This window comes from Dipteris shenzhenensis, chromosome 25, assembly GCF_047967505.1.
Source record: "Dipteris shenzhenensis isolate YYH24624 ecotype China chromosome 25, Dip_SZ_1.0, whole genome shotgun sequence".
In the NCBI taxonomy this organism is placed as follows: domain Eukaryota; kingdom Viridiplantae; phylum Streptophyta; class Polypodiopsida; order Gleicheniales; family Dipteridaceae; genus Dipteris; species Dipteris shenzhenensis.
Window position 1 is genome coordinate 2158926 of NC_141620.1, and position 25515 is coordinate 2184440.

Below are 25515 nucleotides of genomic sequence, written 5' to 3' on the forward strand. Positions count from 1 at the left end.
GTACCGCTTCGGCAACAGGTTTTCTTTTGGCGAGTTCTTTTGGGAGTGTTTCCATCTAGACAGCTATTAGCTCATCGACACATTGCTCCTGCACTTTGCCATAGATGTTCTGCTTCTTCGGAGACTGTGCCTCACTTGTTTTGGCATTGTCCGTGCTCTCGTGAGTTTTTTGATCTACTTCGACAGCACCTGCGAGCGAGATTCCCATCTGTTCCGTTTGGGAAGTTCTTTTGGCTATTTGGGTTTCATCCATCCAGACCGGAGTTTCATCTTTTCTTCGTTTGGGTTTGCTACTAGGCACTATGGACTTTATGGACATATAGGAATTGTAAAGTCTTTGGTGATCCTAGTTTCTCTCTGTTTGGCTTTTTTAGGCGTTCTCAGCAGCAATCTTTCTTTGATTGCTTGTAGACCCGCTGCATAGATCATGAGGTCTTTTTGGCATATACTGAAATTTTCAGTTGATGTAATTGTAGCACCTTTTTTTGAGGTTGCTACTCATATAATATAATCAATCAATGATTTCACCAAAAAAAAAGTGTGTGTGTGTGTGTGTTGTGACCTCTTGTCCGCCCTTTTTGCGAGGACAGTTTCATAGTTTCTTGTAGTATAATACATATGGATTCCACAAAAAAATTTGTGTATGTGTGTGTGTGTGTGTGATTGGGTGAAACCAAGCCTTAAGATACTTGAAAATAGTGTAGCAACAAAATCGCTGTAGAGGGTCTTGGGCACTCTTAGACCAAAATCGCAGCAGTGCTAGGGTCGCGGGAAATAATGTGCAGCAGGTCTGGGTACTTCCAGAACCAATTCGCAGCATCTCTGGGTGCTCTGAAGTTAATTCGTAGCAAGTACAGGTGGCTGACACAGAAATCGCAGCAAGTTCTCCCTCTCTGGGCACTCACACGTGCAGATGATACAAGATCTTGGAGCTAGAGTAAATCGCAATTCAGCTTGGAGAAGAGAGAGTTGATTAACAAGAAGATAGAACTTTGGGGGTGGGAGAGAGAAGTCAAACACCACACTAGGGCCCAGAAATAAGTGTTGGACCCCCTCAAAGGTCTTTATTGCACTAGAATAATCTTTGTACAACTGGCTCTTGAAAGAGCATAGAACTGAGTACAACTCTGAATACATCTGGGAGGCCTGGGGCCTTTCTTTTATAGTCTTGGCCTATTAAAAAGGTTGGGACCTACTTTCTAAAAGCTACTTTTACATAAAAGCCAAGTTTTTAGGCTTTTCTTCCTAAATTGGAGGCTTTAGGTGCCTTTTTAGTCTTGTGGGCCCTCTTTTTAAAGAGGCCCCCCCTTGTCCTTGCTTTAGAGCCTTGTGGGACCTGCTTTTTGTGCTTTTCTCCCCCAATCTTGGGTCCTTTTTGCACTCTCTTGGGTACACAAACAAATTCCAACACTTCAACCCATTAGAGGTTAGTGAAATGCATACATTCCTAGGTCTTGGACTAATCCTAGTCCCTTTTGGGTGTCCCCACAGTTCTCTTTTAGCAATGCAAGGCAAAAGTAAAACAGTAAGACTTATTCTTAGTTGACCAAAGTCAGTTTCTAATAAAGATTATACTTTATTTTTTGAGAGAAGTACCAAATGGTGACATTGGGGACTCATCTTCGTGCCCGATTTCCTAGCATTGCTTTTGGTAGGCAGTTTTGGTTGTTTGGGAGATATGCCTCTATACCTGGACTATATTCAGTTGTTCAGTCGATGTTGTAAGCATATGAGTAGTAGCTTTCTCACTGTGAGATGGCTATGAATGTACATTTGATGGTTTATTTTTTCTTTTTTTTAGTTTATGGGTAGTAGCCGTCTCACTTTGGGTATGAATGTACATTCTTATCAATGAAAGTTCTTTTACCCCCCAAAAAAAAAGTGTGTGAAGGAGAGGAGACTTAAACCTATGCTATGCCTTTGCAAGTGTAATCTTTCTAAAAAATGATGTTCTGTCTTTGGTATCTCTATTGCACTCCTTATCAATGTTAGCTTTTTTTGATATCTCAAGTGCAATTTTTATAAATGTTGGTGTGGATGAATTCATGATTTATGGATAATTTATTTGAACTTTTGATTGCAAGGACCTTTCAGTATAAGTCATGCCAAGTTTGAATGTTAAATTTAGTTTCTTTTGTTTTCGTGCATCAGATTGATCTTTGCATAGATCTTATTAAAACAATGAAAGAAGGTGGGATGGAACTCTCAGCTGCAACGTATGAACCACTCGTTATATTTTATGCAAGAACACTTGAAATTGCCAAGGTCCCTCTCTCTCTCTCTCTCACACACACACACACACACATTTTTTATTTTGTAAAAGAAATAGCTGTCCCAGAGTGGGACAGCTAATACTCAACAAAATACTGACAACTAAAAGTAGTAAAAGTTGCTCTAGTAAAGAACAGCCATACAAAAGAACTAAAAACACTCAAAAAACACTTCCAGCTAGATCACCAAAAGATCTCCCATCCAATGTGCATCTTGCAGAGAGCAAAGCAGGGAGGAATAGAAGAAATGATAAACATCCATTGCAGAGTGTCCATAGAGCCGAGAAGTACAGGCATGATATAATGACCAAAGAGTCCAATACTGACACCAACTGAAAAACTGAATGTAGTCGGGTCTCTCTCTCTCTCTCTCACACACACACACACACACACACATATTTTTTTTGGTGGTAATTCCACAGTCATAATATTACAGTTTTAATATTTTACAAAGAGATTCTCTAAAGAGTAGAATCTCATGCACATAGAAAACACAAGAAAACAATCTCCATGCAAGAGCTATGAAGATCACCCTCTTGACAGGCATCATAAACAGATTGCCTCAAGGAGGCTCTGAAGAACTGATATGGCTGAGTAAACTGTTTGTGCAGATATGCCATGTTATGTTCAGTCCACAAAGTTCAAAGAGCCCAATATCTAATCCAAAAAAGGAGCAAAGAATATTGAGTCAGTGAAGTAGGACATCTGCCAAATAGCTAGAAAAGTTTCCCAAAAGTTGAGTTAGGGAAATGAAGCCTCAAGAGTGTCCAAATCTGCTGAAGCAATGACTTTGTGCAGGAGCAATGCCAAAACAAATGAGCTATTGTCTTAGTTGGTGCAGTATAGCGGAGACAAGAGGCTGTGGCTATTCTCCACTTTGCCAATATTACACCCACAGGTAAGGTACTTGTCATGCACCGCCACAAGAAGAGTTTTTGTTTCAAAGGTAACTTAGCATGCCACAGTGCATCCAAATTCTTCCTCCACCAAGATAGTGGTTTTTGCATGTGTCACAGAGCATTGGCATGATTATGTATCCAAGGCATGGGCTGCAATAGCATGTATGTTTTGATAGATGTGAGCTTACAAAGAGGTAGAGGACGGAGATTCAACCCAACAGGCTGTAATTTCCATTCAGCCAATCTCTGTCCAGTTGAAAGGGGAGGGATTGGCAAGAATGGTTGCAGCGGATCCTTAATTTTGTTCCAAATATTCCTGTGATGCAAACCTAATCCATAGGTAGCCATAGCCTGAGGAAAAGATAAAAACTGCCCTTGATCATCCACCACATCAGCTATGTAATGAATGCCCCTTTTACTTAGATTATATGCCCTGACAGGCTCTTGCAGTGCAAGTGGAGAGTCAAAAACAGCACTCCAGTAAATACTCTCCATGCGTAATGAGCTGGGAGCAGGATGTGGAGGATCCCACTTAATATGTGAGAGCACCTGTTTCCAATCTTGGATTAAAGCAGTGACAAATGGGCTGCCTGGAATCTTTCCCACATATTTGCCCAGTATGGCCTCCCATATATCACTTTCCCATTTGCCATAAGCATCAGTAATCAAAGTATGACACATATGTGATAGCATAAGTGTCCATGGCTGAATCTGCTGAAAGAAAGTAAGCATCATTGAAATCTTTCTGGACAATGTATGAAGGCTAAGGTTTAGCACATTCAGCCCTCCATTTCTCCTTGGAGAACATACTTTATCCATTCTCAACAACTTCAGTGCCTTGACTGAAGACTTAGTTTTCCAAAGTAGCTCCATAGCTTCAGACATATATGCTGAAATGTCTTGAGCAGTCCAGTGTATTAGAGGCAAATAAAATTAAACATAGGACATGACAATGGATTGCACTATCCGGAGCCTAACATCTAGAGGCCATGTAGAAATCTTCCAGTAATGCACCTTAGCATGAAGCTTTTGAAATATCCATTTTAGTTGCTGCTTTCGAGTAATCTCACACACTTTTTTTTAAAGTAATATTCAGTGCTTTATTTATATGCTCATAAATTTACAAGATGGGAAGTCTCCAAAATGGAGAGTATCCCGAAGATCAGAAACATAAAAAGAAAAGCTCTATGCAAGAAGCATCTATATCACCCTCATGGCAGGCATCATATAAGGATTGCCGCAATAAGGCTCGGAAAGATTCATATGACTTGTGAATCTGCCGACCCAAGTATGCCAAATTATGCTCACTCCAGATTGTCCAAAGAGCCCAATATCTCACCCAAGAGAGAAATAGTGAGTATTGAGACAAAGACCTCATAAATCTGCCAACTAACCAAAAATGTTTCCCAAATCTGTGACTCGGGAAACCGAGCCGAAGATGATCTGAAATTCTCCCGAGGAGGTTCCTAGAACACTGGCAGTGCCAAAGCAAATGAGGGACAGTCTCTGAAGGAGCTTGACATCGTTAACATGTGGATGGGGCAATGCGGCGTCTGGCAAGTATGACTCCTACCGACAATGTGCCTGTCATGCATCTCCAAAGAAAAAGTCTTTGTTTCAAAGGCATTTTACACTTCCACAATATCCAGAGATTCTTCCGCCACCATGAGAGAGGCTTCCTGATTTGCCACAGAGTATTAGCATATTGCTGAATCCATGGAGCAGCATGCTGAAGAAGCCTGTAGGCTTTGATGGAGGTCAAGGCAGGCAGAGAAACAAGATGAGAGCATGTAGCAGAGGGTTGGAATTGCCAATCCATAAGCCTGTTTGTGTCAGCCACAGGGGGAACAGGTAAAAGGGGATGTAGCAGATCAACAATTTTCTTTCATATCGATCTATGGTGCAGTCCCAATGCATAGGAAGCAGTGGCTTGAGGAAAAGATAAAACATAGCCCTGATCATCTACCATATCATGTATGTATCTAATTCCCAATTTCATGAGATTGTATGCCCGAACAGGTTCGTGTAAAGCAAGTGGAATGTGAAAGATGGCACTCCAATGAATACTTTCTTTCCTCATTGAGTTAGCCCCCGAGCAATTATCAGGAGCCCATTTGACCTGGGAAAGGACTTGTTTCCAGTCAAGTATCAGAGCAGTAGAGAAAGGACATCCAGGTATCTTCCCTACAAATCTCCCAATGACAACCTCCGAATGATCAGTAGTCCAATGACTATAAGCAGAAGTCCTCATGTTGACACACATAGATGCTATCATACAAGTCCATGGCTGTTGTTGGCGGAAAAAAGTATGGAGCATAGTCGCCTTCCTTGCAAGTACATGATATCTTATGTTGAGGATATTAAGTCCACCATGCATCCTAGGAGAGCACACCATTTCCATCTTCATCAGTCTCAATGCTTTCATAGCAGTTTTTGTCCTCCATAACATCTCCATAGCTTGAGACATAAAGGCTGAAATATCTCTAGAGGACCAATGCAGCAAAGGCAAAAAGAACTAGACATAAGACATTACAATGGACTGTACTATTCTGAACCTGACATGAAGTGGCCAAGTAGAAAATTTCTAGTATTCCAGTTTATGTTGAAGTCTTTGGAAGATCCATTTTAACTGCTGCTTCCTGGTGATATGCCATCCTATAGGATATCCCAAATGCCTGACTACATCTTTGGAATGCACCACCTGACCTGGCCAGAGAATAGAATGCCAATCACATTGTTTCAGGGGAAGCAATTTAGATTTGTCAAAATTGACATGCAGTCCCGCTGCCAATCCATACAATGATAGAGTGGTCATAAGCATGTGAACTTCACGAGGAGAATTCTGTGGCATAAAGAAGGAATCATCAGCATATGCTTGTGCCAAAAAAGATGCAGCCCTAGGGATTTTAAGACCAGTCATCTGTCCTGTGTTCGTAAGATGATCAAGATACATTAAGAGGGGATGGGTCGCAATGGCATAGAAGAGAGCACTAAGAGGGCAGCCCTATCTAACTGATCTACCCAATGTCCATGACCCAGATAGATGACCCCCAAGAATGCACTGAGAAGTAGAGCCAGAATAAAGCCAGTAAACTGCATTTGCTATCTTCGGACCAAAGCCCAATTTTGTCATGATTTGAGAGATAAAATCCCATTGAACAGTGTCAAATGCCTTAGCAATATCTACCTGCAATATGAGCACATCTTGATGCGAGTACTTAGCATATTCAATTGCAGTCAATGCATTGGAGATATTGTCATGGATTTGTCTTCGCGGCACAAACCCATACTAATGAGGATGAAGGCCCGCATTCAGTATCCCGTGAAGCCTATACACAATCATTTTGGCAATGAGTTTATAAACTACAGGCATCAAAGTAATAGGCCTCCAATCTGACATATGGTCACACAGATGTTTTTTGGGCACAAGTTTGACTATGCCATGCTTCCAAGAGTGCGGTAACTGATTTTCTTGCCAGGCAACATTGATCATTTGCAAGAGGACATCTTTCAAATCATCCCAAAAAGAAATATAAAATTCCACCGTAAGGCCATCCCAACCAGGGGACTTGTATTTGCTAAGGTGGAACAATGCATTATCAAGTTCTGTATCAGTAAAAGGTCTCTCCAGGGTAAGAGCATCATCCATTTCCAATACTTCAGATACATATTGGAGGAATTCAGTCCTCGCATCAGTCATTTGATTTGATGGGGAACCAGGAGCAGAGAACAATTTTTGGAAATAATTTTGGCATTCATCTTGGAGATCAGAGAAAGAGTGCGTCCAAGAGCCATCTAGCTTCCTTACCCTTAGACATGAGTTTTTCTTTCGAGTAGCATGCAGGCCCTGGAAAAAGGCTTTTGATGAGCAGCCCTTATTTTTGAGGGGCTTCATTCTTGCTCTAATCTGCCATTTGTGCAATTTCCTCTGATCATTAGCAGTCAATTTAGTCCGGGCATGTGAAAGGGAATCATTTTCTGATTCAGAGAGAGGCCTTAAATGTGAAAATTCAGTCAATTGTTGTGCTGTCCTTTTTGCTCATTTAACCTCATTCCTCCATTTAGTCATATGCCAGTTTCCATACTCCCTAATGACATTCTGTATACGAGAGACAAAGCTGTCCCAAGCATAATCTATGTCCTCCTGGGCATGCAAAGGCAAGGGATGAATTGCAAATCTGATCATTTGCTGAAAATATTGATGTCGGAAATAAGCTTGATTGACATGCAACAATCTACTGGAAAGGGGTTGCAAATCATCCAGTGGCATACCAAGGTGCAGATTCATCCATAATGGGGTATGATCTAACAAGCCCAATGAGAAGTCTATGAGGAGATGAGGGCTAAAATCTGCATATTGTTGTGGGTAAAACAAATACCATCTGTCAAGCCTTGCCCGGGGAAGCCATCCATCCCCATCACCGATCCGGGCGTGTGGCACACTTATGCATGCTCCTTATATGATGTCCCGAGGTAGACACCGCCAGACATGTCCACTATGCCCAGGCCCACTAGTCATCTATTCACTATGCAGAATGTGCGGGCTGCACTTCGCCGGCTCCACAACCGGAAAGCACAAGATCACGAAGGCCTTCGGACAGAGCACTTTGCACATGGGCAGGGGGTCCTAGCACTGATCCTTGCACATATGTTTAACCTTGCAGTTTGTCATGGCTTCCCACCAGCATGGAGCACCACTACTATCATACCGATACACAAAGCAAGAGGCCTCATGGACACCGGGAACTATCGCACCCTCATGATTGGCCACACCTTGGCCAAGATCTATGGATCGGTACTAGAGAGAGAGATCAGCAATCATACAGAGGCACGGGGGCAAGGAGCACTAGGGTAGGCAGGATTCAGGAGGCAACACTCTTATCTAGACCACATTTTCACTCTGAGGGCTATCATTGAGGAGGCGAGGTCCAGACATCAGAGAGTCTACACATGCTTCGTAGACTTTTGAAAGGCCTTCGACACTGCTCCACGATCCGGCATGATCAGGAGACTATAGGAGATGCAGATCCCAAAGATGCTAATTTGGGGTGTGATGAGCTTATATGAGTCAGTCAGAGGCAGGGTCCATGCCCCAGGCGGTCTATCGGATTGGGTCGAGAGCATTATTGGGATGAAGCAGGGCTGCCCTCTCTCACCAACTCTCTTTGGACTGTACATTGATGAGATCACATCTTTCAAAGATTGCCTAGGTGCGAGGGCTGATTACTAGGGGTCCTCGTCATATAGATATTGTTATATGCTGATGATATAGTCCTTATATCCTCTTTAGTGGAGGGGCTGAGAGATCTGGAGGCTCTAGAGGTGTTTTGCAGAGAGAGATCTGACGGTCAACCTTGGGAAAACTAAGGTTATGATCTTTAACACCTCAGGAGCAGTGACTAACCGACTCACTTTCACCTATCGTGGTGGTGAACCAGTGCAGATAGTGCAATCATACACATATTTGGGAGCAGTCTTCACACGACCCATCTTCACGATGAAACATGCAGCCTAGGCACGACTCACACGAGGGTGTAGTGCTTTGGCTAGACTAGAGCGGCAGTGTTTCCAGGCGCACTTCCAAGATCCACGGACGAAGGGCTGGCTTTTCGACACACTAGTGCGGCCGATTGTCATGTATGCAGTATCTTTTTGGGGGTGCGATCTTCTGAGGACAGACTGGAGGAGCTTCGAGCGGCTACAGGTGACGATGGGATCCAAGATGATCCGATGTAAGCCCTCAGTTCCACATGAGATAGTACAGGCAAAGTTTGCCATGGCACCTCTCCTGGTTTATGCCATCTTTCACAGCAGTGCCATGCCAAACATCCCTTTAGCTACTTCAACCTTCAGGCTATGAGAGAGCCATCCACAAACTCTCATGGATGAATGAATGGCACATGTGCCATTCTCTATCAAAATGGCACTGGTGCCAATCTCATTGGTGACAATCACAAAGAGCGTCACATCAATACCCACTTAAGGTTAGACTTTACAGAAATCTTCATGTTGACTAGATTGGCAGCAGTGTAATGCCAAACATTCCTTTAGCTACATCAACCTTCAGGCTATGAGGGAGCCATCCACAAACTCTGATGGATTAAGAATGGAACCAGTATCATTCTCTATCTGAATGGCACTCGTGCCAATCTCTTTTGTGACAGTCATCACAAAGACAAATCTCTATGTTAACTAGATTGGCGGTAGAGCCACCCACAAACTCTCATGGATTAAGAATGGCACTGGTGCCAATCTCATTTGTTCTTTGAATATAACTAGATTGGTAGCGGTGCCATTCTAAACATCCCTTTGGCTACTAAGCGGGGCAGACACATGGTATGCACGCATATCTACATGGCTTGCCAGGCACGGTATCCAGATGGATAGGCTTCCCCCCTTTCAGTACAGCATGGATGCACCTCCTGAGTTGATCCCGCAAGATGAGATCAACCGTATCATACGGTTAGACCTCCTCCAGCTTCACACATCCCGGACTTGGGGGGAGGACCAGGAGCTCCCCACCAAGACCCAATTTTACCGCGACCACTTCCTGAGAGTATCAGAGGAGGGATTCATTATCAAACCCCAGTATCTCAAGGATAGAGGAGTATCTCATGCACTGAGGATTGCCATTGGTCAGATGCGGGTTTCATCCCATCAGCTGAGCATTGAGGCAGGGAGAGTAGCATGTATACCAACAGAGCAGCGGGTCTGCATGCTATGTACGCTGGGGGCGGTTGAGACAGAGGAGCTTTTTCTTTGTGTTTGCCTAGCCTACTACGAGATTTGGGGACGCTACCACTGTCTCTACCTAGAGGGGAGTGGCTTCGGTCCTTTGTGACGATTGATCCATTTCCATGACGAGGTCTGTATCGGGCTTTATCTGATGGAGATGCCGTGACACATGGAGGCGCTTCTACGACAGATCAGAGAGCAGCAGGGGATGGTCAGACGACTACATGATATAGAGGGTGACCGGGCAGAGCGGCAGGTCACAGACTTCTATACATTTGAGTCAGCCCCCGGACACAGTGGAGTGGAGGAAGAGGAGCTAGCCGATATGAGAGTAGTCTGGATGAGCAGCCGGCACAGTACCACCGAGAGAGGAGCGCAGAGGCCACATGTGCGACAGAGAGCCCCCAAAGTACACTCTATTGAGGTCCGACCTATCACAACTTTTCTCAAGGGAGACCGACAAAGACGAGGGGTCACTCTTGACATAGCCCAGAGAGTTCAGAGAGCGAGGAGACCGCATACCCCACTGCAGCGCGAGATAGCTCGGCAGACGTAGATATGAGACATTTTTGCAGCCCACTAGAGAGCCATCACTATACCAGGCTTCGGTTTCGTCGGAGCGCCTGGATAGTTTGATTGATATGATTATGATTATGATTCTGTTAGCATAGACTAGTACTCAGCAAGGGTCCTAGTGTACCCTTTGCTTCAGCCCACTGAGGCTTGTATGAGTTCACTTTTCTGTGCACTTTGTCCCATAGGCCCGCGAGGTCTCCCGTAGACGTTAATATATCGTTCTTTCTTTCTTTCTTTCTTTCTCAGCTCATCTCTCGCTCATATCTCAGCTCTCTCACAGCTTCCATTACTCTCAGATTTCGTCTTCCCTTCATTTCTTACACTCACGCAGCTCCGCTACATGCCCAGGGACAGCACAAGCCTCTTCAATAGCCTTGCACATTGGTCCGCATCTTCCGTGTGGGCAGCGTTGGTCTTGGTCAAGATTGGGTTTCTTCTCAGGCATTTGTGGGTCAGCTCTGTATCCCGTGCTCTCTGAAGGAGTGTCAGTTGGTAGTTCTCCAAGTATAAAGTAAATTCTTCCCTAGAGAGGGGGGCCCTCAGTGGGTACAGGGACCCAATCAGGTGTCGTCTACATTCTCTCTCTTAATCTACTCTCTCTCTCTCTCTCTTTCATGGCGCATTCGCATACGCCTCGCACAAAGTTTTAAAGAAGGTATTGCTGTGCATTACAAGATCATTCACCTTTGCATATTACATTGGTATGAGAGCTTCAGTCTGTAATCCAGCTTGATTACGGCGAGTGCATCGTCTTTTTGAGATTCGGAAAGGACACACGGACCACCAGCATCATGGAGCAGTAGAGAGAAGAAGAGCTAAGTTTCGACTATCATGAAGAAAAATAAAGTACGCTTCCACCAAGCACTCAAGAAATGTTAGAGAACCTCATTGAATAGAATAAACTCCTCCTGGTCCAGCCTGAAGAAACTTCATGGTAGTTGGGCGAAAAAGATAAGCAACTGGAGGAAATGTAGAAATAGCTCGAAGGAAAAAAAAACTACAGAGGGGGGCAAACCTAAAGAAGCCAAGGGACTCTCAGAATTCGTAAAACTGCTCTTGCTAATGCACGAGGAGCTCAAACAAGGGGCGGCACTTCAGCGTGATGAGATGGCTCAAGCCGAGAAGCAGCATCGACTCAAGTGGGAAGCCTTGTTGCTCCAGCACAAACAAATGTTAGCCACGGGTTGGACCACACCAAGGTTACTTTACTCACCCGTTCCACTTCCAAATTCACGAAATAAACGGGCTATGTACTCAGATCACACACAATGCCATAAAAATTTCTTTGTCAATTCAGAAGGCCTCTTTTTAGCGTGACTTCATCCTCACACCTCTTTTAGGTTGCGACATGATACTGGGTATCCAATGGTTCCGAGAATATCCACCTATGCCTGATTGGCGGCAGGATTCCTTCACTATTCTCGAAGGACTACCTGAGCCAGCCATCATCCATAGGGACAGAAGCATTCCTAGTATCCCTTTGATCTCCCACATCCAAGCAGCTCGTGCTCTTCGCAAATGCGCCATATGCACATTGGTGTATGTCCGCTGTCAGCTAAATTCAGTGCAGCCAACTCCTCCTTTGGGGTAGGCCATGGCCGGTCTAATCCAAGAGATTCAAGATATTATGCTCGGGGACGATCTACGACCACAGCTTCTGCCTCATAGACCATCAGACCATCGGACTGAATGGTCCCAGACTTGACACCTCCTCATAAGTTTCCTTATCGATTATCTAATTCTATGGAGGTAGAGTTAGAATAATAGCTCAATCAGTTATTACGCTTGGGTTTATCCGGCAACCATCCTAATTCTATTTTTCTAGAAAAAGGATAAGTCGGCACGACTATATGTCGACTACAGAGCACTCAACAAAATCACCATCAGCAATAAATTTCCTATGCCGAGCATAGAGTACATCTTAGAATGCTTAAACAGTGCTAAGTATTTTTTCAAGATAGACCTTAAGAGCGGTTATCTTTAGGTCCGTATATTCGATGCTGACATCCCAAAGACAACATTTAGGATAGAGTGAGCTCATTACAAGTTCGTACTCATGCCATTGGTCTAAAAAATGCACCACCAACATTTAACAAGATGTCGTGGGTGTTCGCTGAGCATATAGGAATGTGCTTGTTCATCTTTCTAGATGATATCTTAATCTTCTCAGCCACAGCAGAGCAGCATGTACGGGATATGCGAAAAGCTCTCCAACTTTTACGCGATAATCAATTATATCTCAATGCCAAGAAAAGTGAGTTTGGCGTGATGGAAATCTAGTATTTGGGTTACATCATTAGCGCCAATGGCATTCGCTTGGGTCCCAAAAAAATTCAAGCTATCACAAGCTGGGCAATCCCCACCATGGCCTAGGAGATCTGATCTTTTTTAGGACTTTGCCAGGCCTACAATTCACATATGCCAGGATTCTCCACTATCTCAAACTGACTTATTAAAAGGGGTGAAGACTTGCCGGTAAAAGATATCTGTGACCGGCACAGCTTTGCAAGACTTCCACGACCTACAACGGTTGGCCATAACAGCTCAAGTAATGAAAATCGCATCATGGGATGATCCATTCTTGGTCATTATTGATGCCATCAATGTAGCCATTGGAGTAGTTTTACAACAGGAAGAAAGACCCGTGGCATACTACAACAGATAGCTTAACCCTGCCAAAAAGAACTACTCAGTCTATGATAGAGAATTACTTGGCGTTATCCAGGCATTAAAACATTGGAAGTCGTTCCTTTATGGACGGGCCTTCACAGCCAAGACAGATCACCAAGCATTAAAGTGGTTGCAGACAATGCCCAGCTCCCGGTGGAGCGATCAGCAATACGATGGAGTTAGATCTTCCAGCAGTTTGGGGGCATGATTGAGTATGTCCCTGGTAAGAATAACCCCATTGCCGCCGATGCTCTCAGCAAGAAAGCCTCCATTCAGCCATAGAAAAGGCCACTGTACTAGAGATTAAAGGGAAAGACCTTGACTCTATGAAAACACAATACGCGGACTTCGTAGAGTTTGGCACTGAGTATCAGTTTGCCTTGACTCTTGCACCTGGCCATTATTCAATTCAAGATGGATGGTTATTCTATAAGCAAAGACTTTGTGTGCACACTTGAGGCCTTCGAGCCAAAACCTGTGAGGCAACTTTTTATTGGTAAGCATGCGTCTATCTATCTCCATAAGAGTACGATTCTTGCGCTCAGCTTTACCATTTTGCTGAGGTGTAAGCCTCATAGTAAGCTGATGCATGATGCCTTTCTCCTTCAAAAATGCCTCAAATTCATGAGACATATACTCCGTGTCTGCACCTTGAGTCCTTTCTCATTCTCAACCATAGCCACAAAGTGTTTGAAATGCGTAAAGACTTTGGCTTAAGACCATAGACCCAAGTGTAATTAGTGAAGTGATCTATGAATGTAACATAATAGAGATAACCACCAAAAGTAGGTTTCCTCATGGGACCGCAAACATCGCTGTAATTTACGTGTAGCTCTCACTGCACCATCCTTCTTAAAAGGAAATCTATGCATCTTGCCAAGGATGCAACCTTCACATGCATGAAGAGGAGGTGACTCCAAAAGAGGCAATGCATCAACCATAGCATGCTTCTGAAGTGTCATTAAGCTGCCATCGCTCATGTGCCCATACTTGGCATGCCATAACTCCGCATTCTGCATCGCAGCAATGGGAGTGCTCACTGAAAGTGCAAGATCGAATATTTTATCATATATATCAAGCTGAAAAAGACCCCGATACAAAGTGCCAGACATTAAGTTGACTAACCTCGATTAGGTTAATTGTTTGTCACCCCACCCTTACCACGTGTTTGCCATGTCAATTGCCACATCACACCTACCATGTCATACTTGCCATGTCAGCTGCTTGTACCACGTCTCACCAGCAAGTTTGGTTTTGCTGATGTAGTTGCTAGCTATGGGCGATGATAACCTTGAGGTGCTTGCAATGAAATGCAGAGTCGAACTATTGGAGACGGGCTGGAACGATTGATGCCGGGATTGCTTTGTTGGGATTGTAGGAATTCGAGTTGTTGCAGATGAGCGATGCTTTTTAGGAAGTCGTGCTGTAGGACAAGAAAACAATTGGAATAGGAGTGGGAAATTGGGCTATGACCACCATATGCTCCAAGAATTGGGCACTCATCTTCTATGGGAAAGGGCAAAGTAATTCGTGGCTGAATGGAACCAAATAGCATCCGAAAACCAGAGGCGACCAGCTTGAATATCAGAGAAGGGCTTCATCAATCCACCAATCTCCACATGGATCGACCTTTCCCACTCGTTGACGATTTTGATTGCATAGTTCCGTGTTTCCTTACACCGAGACTATGCATTGACACTGGATGGACTGAGGGCATACCTAGAGATGGATGCATCTGCTCTTCATGTGGATATAGGAGATTGAGTCAGAGGAGCATTTGCTTTCAGATACTATGAGATCCGGGGTCGTATCACTGTTTCTTCAGGGATGGATTTGGAACGCTTTCTAGCCTCTTGTCTACCCGGATTAGTGACATTGATTCATGAGGCTGTACAACATAGAGACCAGGTGTCGAGGGCACTAAAGTGTGATCATGGAGATTTTTAAGTCGGATAGCACAAACCAGGAGGCCCAAGGGCAACGATGTAGCCAAAGCTGGGAGTGAGAGATACAACAAACCCATCAGCAGGTTGATGCACAGAGCAGGCTCAAGGCTTTTCCCCCCACGTTCACCAGACTAGAGGTATGTGCCGGACGAGTGTGATAGTGGCACTTGTTCAACTTGGGGCCATGGGCCACCCATACTAACTGACGACAACGTTCTATCTTGGATATTATGCCGCCCAGCCCCGTACACCATGGGAGCCTCTCGTAGACTTGGTCCCTTAGACAGCATATAAGGATCACCACAATGACACCACACCGCAGCTCCCATCCTCTCCATGGGCTCAAACACTTGTATTAGTGTTTATGTTTATGTTGTACTTATCTTGGGTGCAGAGGCCCGCTTACAGGCTCCACCCATTTGTATCTTGTTTTTTTAGTCTCATAGACCCTTTGATCTTTTGAAGACTTCAATAAACTCTCTCTCTCTCTCTCCCCCCCCCCCTCCCCCCCACCCACCAACCCCCCTCATGATTACTTTTTTCTCCTTCCTTTTTTTTGGGGGCGGGGGTTTGTTGGGTTGGGGTCTCGCTGTTATAATCCTGACTCTTTGATGGTGAGAGACATGCTTCTATCAGCCGAAAGAAGTTTGCTTGCATGCATACTGATGCGTGGAAATATTGAAACTGAGATGTATATTAATTTATTGACTTTGACTCTCTTAGAGTTTTGACTTGAGCTTTCAGTTGAATAGGCCGACTTGATAACACGACATGTATCAACCTAGTAGCTCAAAAGAGGAAAATGGAAATTAATCGTGTTGCAATCATCATTGTTTTCGCTTTGTTGTACAGGCTGAGCACATACTGACAGCAATGAGGAATAGTGGCATGCTTGGAACATCTCAGGCTTACCGGTTTCTCATTCAAGCCTACACTGTCTCAGGCAATGTATGCGAAATACCTACATGAGTCCCCTTTCCTTAAAAAATGGTATTGCACTTGGGTCTAAATTTTTGAAAGCAGAAAATATGATTTTGTGTCCGATGCATATCTGAGTTTCGAACTTCATTCTAGAACATAAGGAGGGTTCTGTAAGGAAGGTAATGCCATTTGTGATTAACGCATGTAATATAATCCTTTTGTTCGCTTCTCACTAAACAAAGTATTAGTGAGATTCTGTTTTCTTCTGTAAAGGACAATTTCGTATGTTTTGAATTTGCATATGGGTCGTTGAGGTAATCATGAAAGTTTCGCGGCTGGCTCTTATTTTTTATGAGTTTCAATTTTATTTAGTGGAGACTAAGATCATGTAATTCAGTCTATTTCATTGGTGAAATCACATTGTGCCCTTCTTTCGAAACAAATGCATATGTTTCCATGTTTTGACATATTCATAAGATTGTTGATGTTAAATTGAATACAGCTTGAGAAAGCATTCAATGTGATCGAGGATGTCTCTTCGCTGGGAATAACACCAACACCTGCAATGTATAATCCAATCATCTATGCCTATGCGATAAAGGTACATCATGAAAATCAAGAGTACTAATTGATCACATTTCAAGTTGTTACATATGGAAGTCCTTGGAGTATGGAATGCTGTACTGGTTATTTATAGTTGATTGTTTATTGTTTTCACAGAACAGTATTCAGGGCATAGTGAGATTGGATCAAAGAAAGCAAATTGTCATTATTTGAAATGCTCCCCGCCAAATGCATAGATAGGATAATGAATTGTATCATCATGTTGCACACAGAAAATGCTAGTTCCCCCCATACTTTAGGATTGCTAAATCTAGGTAGTGATTAGCCTTGTAAATAAATGGATATTTCACAGTTGAGAAGCTCGTTTTAGTGCTTTGTTGGTGATGCTCCACAAGATCATCGACAGTATTTGCGGGATATTATCTGAGAAATATTGTGTAGAAGGGTCTTTTCAAAGTGATAGTGATTCGTTTGCTTCTTTTCATTGACTCAATGGTTGGGCATCCAATGAAAAGGTTTCAGAGGTACAGAAATTGAAGGCATGAACCTAGAGATAGTAAAGGCATGAATCTTGATGAGTTCCGAGGACGTCGTTTTATGTTACTTCCCTGTCTATAGAGGTAGTCTCAAAAATTCATTTGGGGCTAGATCCAAAGTTGAAAGCATCACTTGGATGTGGCCAATGGTAACATGTGATATACACATTGCATTTCCCTCTCCAACACTCCTCCGTAATTGGTGGAACCAGGTTGCTTCACAAGAAAGCCATACATTCTCCCTTGTACTCTGCAAGAAAACCATGTGTTCTCCCTTCTACTCTGCTTTAGTAGCATGCCACGGAGCTCTAAAAGAAGGGGCTTTTCATCAGCCCCTTCTTCATTGAGGGCACAGGAATGCGTACAACAGAAACAAACTCAAAGGAGTAAAAAATCTAGCTGTGACAGGATTCTGATGGAATTGGATGTCCACTGTCGACTTTGATTTTTCAGTCAAAAAGACTGCAGGGTACATTTGTAATTGCATTATCATTTTGTACTTGGGGGAGCATACTTTTGATGGAAAAATCGGGCTTTTAATTGAAGGCAAGGGAAAACACCTTTAAAAGATTGCTCCCACCAAATGACAAGGCAAATGCTGTCTGAGACTTTAGTACAAAGTCGTAAGAATGTATTGTGACAAGCATGCTAGATTGGACAGTCAGGATGGAACCTCTGATGCTTATCAAGAAGGAGAAGGAGGCGTTGAGGAAGGTAGTGGAAGAGCAAGCCTCCACTTTCAAGTTACTTGAAATTGGTTTGTAAGAATCCAAACTAGTGTGGATAGGCAGCAGGGTTGATATAGTCTGTGGTGGAGGAGATGACAATTTTTCGTTGCCAGTTGCTACCAGCAAGTATATGCTGATTCCCCAATCCTTCTATAGGAGAGCTTCTTTCGAAGTTTTGGCAGCACATAAGAAGTTTCAGTGTCACATAAGAAGTTTAAATGATTCAGGTTTCCTTACTCTAATAGACCCCCTTTTCTCCAGTGTCACAAGAAACGTTTCTAGCTTCTGACAGGCGTTTCACCTAGAAACGTGGTCAAAAATGCATTTTTTTCATAAATTATATTTTTAGTATAAATATTTACCTTCAGATTCTTCTCTCTCTCTCAAAAGAGCTCTCAAATACAGTGTTACAGCCTATAGGTGACAGGTAGTCTGCTCAGTGCTGCCTACAGCCTACAAGGCCGTACTACATAGGCCAAGAGGGGTTAAACTTTAAAGTTTAAACAGCCTATGCATAATTTATATAATTTAAAGTTTAAACTTTATAATTCAAGAATTTAAACTTTAAACTTTATAATTCAAGAATCAAAATCAAGATTCATCATTCAAGAATCTTCATTGTTCAATCATCTTTAAATTTTAATATTCAATGCCCATGAATAAGATGCAATGGCTCAAGACTCAAGAGTCAATCATCAAATGAAAAGAGAACAAAATGAAATACATCATACATGTCATAAAATTGCACTGGTCAGTGACTCAATGCAAAGTCACAAGTGGTAACTGCATACATAATCCATGATCCATGAAACACTACAATACTCTACTATCTAGTGACTAGTCTCTAGAGCTAGAGCCTAAGACCCTAGGGCCCTGGTGTGAACAAAAGGAGAGAAAGAGTGAGAGAGAGAGTGAGCTGGACGTAAGTGTACTGAATAGTGGACTAAAATGAAGTGAGTACGAAAGAGAAGTGAGGGGTTTTGTCTGCCCCTAACCTACTTATTACAATACATTGCCTAGAATATGATAATAATTCTAACACCTCCCTGCAGTGCCAATGTGGTGTACAAGGTAGTGATCAATCACCAAAAGGAGATAAGTTTAGGGCATTGCGAAATGCCTCAAACTTCTCACGTGGAAGTGCTTTGGTGAAGATGTCTGCAACATTGTCATGTGTTGACACATAGATCATACTGATCTCCCCTGCATGCAACTTCTCTTTGACATAATGATAATGAACCTCAATGTGCTTCGTGCGAGCATGAAACACAGGATTCTTTGCCACTTCTATAGCACTCTGACTATCAGCGAGAATTGGAGAAGGACCCTCCAATAAGAGACGAAGACCATCAAACAAATGTCGCAGCCAAACACATTCAACTGTAGCTGTGAAAGCTGCCCTATACTCAGCTTCACATGAGGAAGTAGCCACTATAAATTGCTTCTTGCTCAGCCAAGAAATGCAAGCTTGTGTTGTCTTTGGGCTGTGCATATATATGCCCACCTGAGATACTACATACTGAATATCGGGGCTAGTATTGCACAAATAAATGAGGCATCCAACAACCTGGCTGTAAAGTGTGACATCCACTAATTCACCTGCATCATACATAGTAAGCTTCAGCCCTGGCTCCATGGGAGTGGCTATAGGCTTGCAATGCATGTTGAACCTCTCCAAGAGCTTCTGCACATACTTGGATTGACACATAACGATGCCACACTTCTCTTGTATAAACTGGATCCCCAAATAAAAATTTAACATGCCCAAATCTGTCATGTCAAATTCAGCTTTTAACTCAGCTTTGAAATCTGCAATTATTTCCTCATTTGACCCTGTGAGCAGCATGTCGTCTACATAAAGGATGATGACCAAAATATCCCCCCCATCCTTCTTGATGTAGAGGGTGCTTTCCGTGGGACTATTATGTAACCCCTTACTTGCCAGGAATGCATCAATCTTGGCATACCATACACGTGGGGCTTGTTTCAGCCCATATAAAGCTTTATTAAGCTTGCAAACCTGAAGTGCATTGCCAGAAAGTTCAAAATCAGGAGGTTGTTTGACATAAACCTCTTCCTGCAAGTCCCCATTAAGGAAAGTTGTTTTAATGTCCAACTAATGGACATTCCAAACAAAATTTGCAGCCATGGCAATAATTGACCTTATGGTGGTCATCCGGGATGTAGGAGCAAAAGTCTCCTCATAATCTATGCCCTTCTTCTGTGCATAGCCCTTGGCAATTAGCCTTGCCGTGTATCTGTCAATGGACCCATCTGGCTTTCTTTTCACTTGAAAAACCCACTTGGTACCAATGGCATGCTTACCTAGTGGCAAATCCACAACATCCAAAGTCTAATTTTTCTCAATGGACTGCAATTCATTGTGCATGGCATGCATCCAATGCACATTATCCTTCTTCAAACGAGTCAGGTTCTTCTTCATCAAGAAGAGTACGTGCATAAGCCGTCTCAACTGAAAGAGCCCCCCCTACGTGCCTTACCACACAACGAGTCCTGCCAGGCAATGGGACCTCAAGCCTACTCTCCCTAAGAGTTTGTAGCAACCAATTCAGGATTGTTTTGGCTGCGTGTATGTCTTGAATCTCTTGCCTGACAACTTCATCCACACCCTGCGGAGGTACAAAATCAGCATGTGGCATGAAGATGGCTGCTTGATGAGAGACAATGAGCTGCTTCAGTGACCATTGCCTGAAATTCAGCATGTTGCAAATAACTGTTGTTGATGAATAAATGTCGCCTTTGTGGCAATCTATCATCTGGCATCTTATGAAAAGATAACCGCAGCCATAGTGGTGCATGGTCTGAATGCACAAAGGCATAGTCAATCCACATTTTGCATGCGAAATCCCCATTTTGTTGGGGAGCAACAGTATACTAGCGATCCAGTCGTGCCTTATAAGCGGAAAGAGCATTATGTTGAAAAGTATAGCCCGGTGACAAAGGCTGCAATTCCTTCCAAAGGTCCACTAGATCCAAATGCAAGAGTAGTTGAGACCAGGCATGCCTTTCAGGAGCTAACATATGATCGTGGCTGGAAGTGTCCCTGTTGTGGAGCATTATTGAAATCCCCACATATGTAGGCATGAGATCTCCACGGGTATTGTTGCATAGAATGCCAAATTACAGTTCTGTCTCGAGATGACTGAGGTGCATAAACTGAAGCAAATTCAAACACCTCTCCTCTAATAATGCATTGGAGAACAAGCCATCTGCCTTTGTTGTCATTTAATGCAATGACTGGATGAAGCTCATGTTTGATAAGAAGGACAACCCCTGAGAAAGAGTGCTTCCCAGCATAGAAAATGTCATACCCACAGTAGTGTCTTGTCTTGCCTGCATAAATATGTTGGTTGTGCTCTTGTAATGCCACTATGTCAGGTTGAAATCTGTTGATGTACAACCACACAGATTTCCATTTCCTACTGTCACACATGCCCTGGACATTGAGTGTAAAACAGGTGATGTGAGCAGTCATATATATAGATATTTATAGTAATGTAACAACTATGTACAGCAGCAGAATGCATGAGGTCAGCCTTGCATTTCAATCTCAGGGTCGAGGCCTTGCCCCTGAGAAGAAGTAGTCGCCTGAGAAGTAGACAGCAAAGCAGCAACCTCTTCTTCAGGGAAGAGTGTTCTGCTGGCTGTTACTGCAGCCCATGTAATCCCAATTCCTGTATTGATCTCTGGGGTGTTTCCGCTAGAAGACGCACCATTCCAAGTGCGAGGGGGTGGAATTCTTCGAGCAGAAATAACCTTTCTTGGGCTCTGCCAGCCATCAATTGAAGGTTGCTTTCCTTTGGACAAGGATTGAGTAGCAGGAGGTGAATGTGAAGTGAGATTCGCATTGGTAGCTACTGAATCTTTGCCTTTATCCTGACTCCCAGAATGCTGTCTACTGCTTTTGTTTTTGTTTGCAACTGGAGTAGGAGCATTTTTAGTGGGCATGTGGATTGGCAAGGTGACATGAGGCATTTTATGTAGGTTCAGTGGACACTGTGAAGCCATGTGTCCAAACTTTTTGCATTCAAAACAGGCCCCTGCAAATAAACCCCATTTGAGTTTATAAAAAGCACTGCCCATGTTCACATTATTCACCGTGACCGAATAAGAGTCCGGTGTGGGATTATCAGTATCCCAAAGAATGCAAAATCTGTTTGAGTTGCCATTGGGCCGTGGTGGGCAGACCACTTTACCTAAAGATGCTGCAATTTTAGGCAAAAGTGAGGCCATACATTGTGGGAAGTCAACAACTTCAACCCAAACCGGGCATCTGTGTCGGATTAAAGCCTGAAAGTCCCGTGTGGGAGACCATGGCAAAACATGCACCATTTGCTGCCCAAAAAAGAGAGGCGAGTGTTCCAAAAGCATTTGTCTGTGGATCTCATCCACCATGATCACCTCAAAAAAGCCCCTGGCTGCATAATGTACTTTACGAACAAAAGAGCCAGCCAATGTGCGTGTCAGCCAGTTGCCTATCTCTGCAGCAGGTGGCATCCGGCCTGGAAAAAATAATATGACTGCATTCTTAGCATATTCTCTGACTGGATCCACAATTTCATCAACCTCAACCATGATGCCAACTGAGGGAACTGAGTCTTTCCATTCTTTTCTCGTATCTGCAAATCCTTCATGCATGACATCATATACTAGTTGAGCCTCAAGAGTGTCATGCACCGGGTCATGCTGACCCTCAACCTGCTTTTGCTTCTTGCAGGGAGCCGAGCGCTCCTTTTGAAACGTTTTTTCATATGAGTATTCTGCCATAACTTTGTATGAGGGGGAGCTTGGGAATGAAATACCTGTAAAGGGGTAGTGAAAACCACAGGAGTATCCACAGGAAGCCCACAAGGGAGGGGGAGGAGAGTATAGCTAGTGAGGAGAAAAGTAGAGGGAAACGTAAGATTTTGGTGAAAAAAAAAAAACAAGGCTGTTCGGGAAGACAACGAAGCAAAGAAACCCCAAAAGCTTATACGACAAGAGGTGCTGAGCTGTACGGACTACGACGAGCTGTGTTGAAGTATGCACAGGCTGCACGGGGGGAGGCTAACTGTACGGAAATACAGGGCAGGTACGTAATCGTACGGTCGTACGGACACCGTACGGCGATCGTACAACGTACGGACGAATCTGCGGGGGGTACTTGGCAAGGACGAAATACCAAAACACATACACCTGGCTGAAATCGCATAAAGATACCGTGGACTATACACACACTCCAAGGGGCTGTACGAAAGGTACGGAAGGGCAGCAGCAAAGGCACGCCTGTACGGAGCAGCTGAAGCGACGCTGGGATCTGTACGGAAACTGCCGTACGATGGCTGGAGGGCACCGGACGCTGACGGGCAATGAGCTCTCACTGCTCACACACCTTCACACCTACCACACGCTACACACCCACACACACACACACAACGCGTGCACGCACACACTCTCTCACCCCCTCTCACTCTCTCTCTCTCTCTCTCTCTCACACTATCACACACTTTTTTTTTTTTTGGGTAAATCCATGATCATATTATCAGCAAAATTTACATGAGGGTCTCAAAAAAGCAGAGAGCCTCAACAGGAAATCAAAAGCAAAGAAAAACTATTTCCAGGCATGACTGAGGAAGATCTCCTTGATAGCAAGCATCATAGATAGATTGCCGTAGGGAGAGTCTGAAATATTCATAAGATTGCAAGAACGGATTCCCAAAATATCGCATGTTGTGATCCTGCCAGATGGTCCAAAAAGCCCAATCTCACACTATCACACACACACACACACACACACACACACACACACACACACATACACACACACTTTTTTTAAATAGTGAAATCTTATATTTCTGTGTTGAGCACCATCAGTCTCCTTCTACTCAGGATATGGATGTGTTAGAATTATAGATATAATTCAGCAGTGACCAATGTAATTTAATAAGCTTGTTAGGGGCACTTTTCCCTCTTTAAGAGGTTTTTTCCCCTAACTGTAGTTAGTTCACTAACTATGGTTAGTGACTACTAAGGTTTTGTCACTAGGACAAAACCTCATCTCTCACTCTTTCAGTTGTACTCTTACACTCTTCTATTGCAACCAAGCTATGAAGCTTTCAGCTCTCAAGCTCACTCTCTTGCTCTCTCTCTCTCTCTCTCCAAGACTTTCATTTGGTATCAGAGCCTCGTTGAGCTCTTGCCTCCAGCCCACGCTCGTGCTACCGCTCCTGTTGCTACATCCCGTCCGTACAGCTCGAAGCAATCCAAAGACAGTCCGTACGATTGTACGGAATTTGTACTTGCACGTACCTTCCGTTGGCAGTTTGTTCGTACCTGCCGTACCCTACACATTTCGCTAGCTGTAGCGCCGTACTGCTCGCACCTGATTGTACAGCAAGTCCAGCACGCACGTACCTGCGCTGATGATCGTACGATTTCCCTGCTGTACCTGATGCGTCATCGTCGTACGTACCAGCACACCTGCAATCAGTCCGCCGTACCGCTTGTACCTGTCGTACCCGCCGTACTGCTTGTACCTGTCGTACCTACCCGTACTGTACCTACAGCAGCGCCGTACTAGCCTTACCTGCGCTGCCCGTACCAGCATCCGTACCAGCCTTACCTACGTTGCGTTGAGTGTCCGTACACCATCGACTGTACAGCTGTACGGTTCTTACTCCAAGTGTGTGTACCTAGCCGTACAGGTTGTACTTGCGCACAAGCTCTTCCTTGCAGGTGATCTTTGGCAGGCACATTTTGCAGACAGCCATTGTTTGGCTTAGTTTTTGGGAGCACATTTGGGGCATCCTGTTTGTTGCAGGCATTGCAATCAATTTGCAGCTGGTGAAGAAATTTGGGGCTACACTTGGAGCAAACATTGCAGATTTGGTCTGAAATTCGGGGCTTTTGTAGACAGAGCGCAATTCTTGCAACATTTGGGGCTTTTGATCAATTTCCCCCTTTCTGGTTGCAATTTCGGGCCTATTTTGGGACTTTTGTGTTGGGAGAGCAATTTTGGAGATTTCAGTTCATACTGCCTTTCTTGAAGTGTTTTGCAGCACTTTTGGCAGATTCTGGAGAGTTTTTGATGCTTGGACAGATTTCTGACAGTGCAAGTACAGAAATCCGAGTTGCATTTACAGCCAGTGCTTGGCTGTGTTTTTTGGGAGTTGTGCATTTCATTCCCAGTAAGGGAATTCAGTCTTGTATCTGCTAAAATCTCTTTCTCAGATTTGGCTCAACAAAATCAGAATGATTTCCAGTTCGGTGGTCTTTCACAGGATGACAAGTTGGATGGTACCAACTAGTCCCTCTGGAGTTTTATGGTACGCAATATTCTGATCTCTCGCAATTTATGGGATTATGTGAATGGGGGTGAGATCCGACCAGCAGGTATGGCACCTAATACCCCTCCTCAGCAAGGAGGTGGAAGAGGTCGTGCAGAGGGTGCAGCTGCTGAACAAGTTGTTGGTGCAGCTATAGCCACTACTCCATAGCAGAAGAGATGGGATTCACGGGATGCCTTAGCTTTGTCATGCATCTCTCTTTCAGTGAAAAGATTTATCATTCCGCATATCCGGTCGTGTAAGACCTCGAAGGTAGCGTGGGATATCTTAGAAAGCATGTATGCAGCCCGGAATGATGCAAGGGTATCTTTCTTGAAAAGAGAG

The 25515-nt window shown here is 43.8% G+C and overlaps 1 protein-coding gene across 1 annotated transcript in view; it reads left to right on the forward strand.

The window, feature by feature from the left end:
- The window catches only part of LOC147885301 (uncharacterized), a 185731-nt gene that overhangs the window by 43044 nt on the left and 117172 nt on the right, over window positions 1-25515 (forward strand). Inside the window, exons 6-8 of the mRNA XM_087396116.1 lie at window positions 2152-2265; window positions 15949-16044; window positions 16520-16618. Coding sequence (XP_087252242.1) covers window positions 2152-2265; window positions 15949-16044; window positions 16520-16618 — 309 coding nt within the window. The remainder of the gene's footprint in view (window positions 1-2151; window positions 2266-15948; window positions 16045-16519; window positions 16619-25515) is intronic.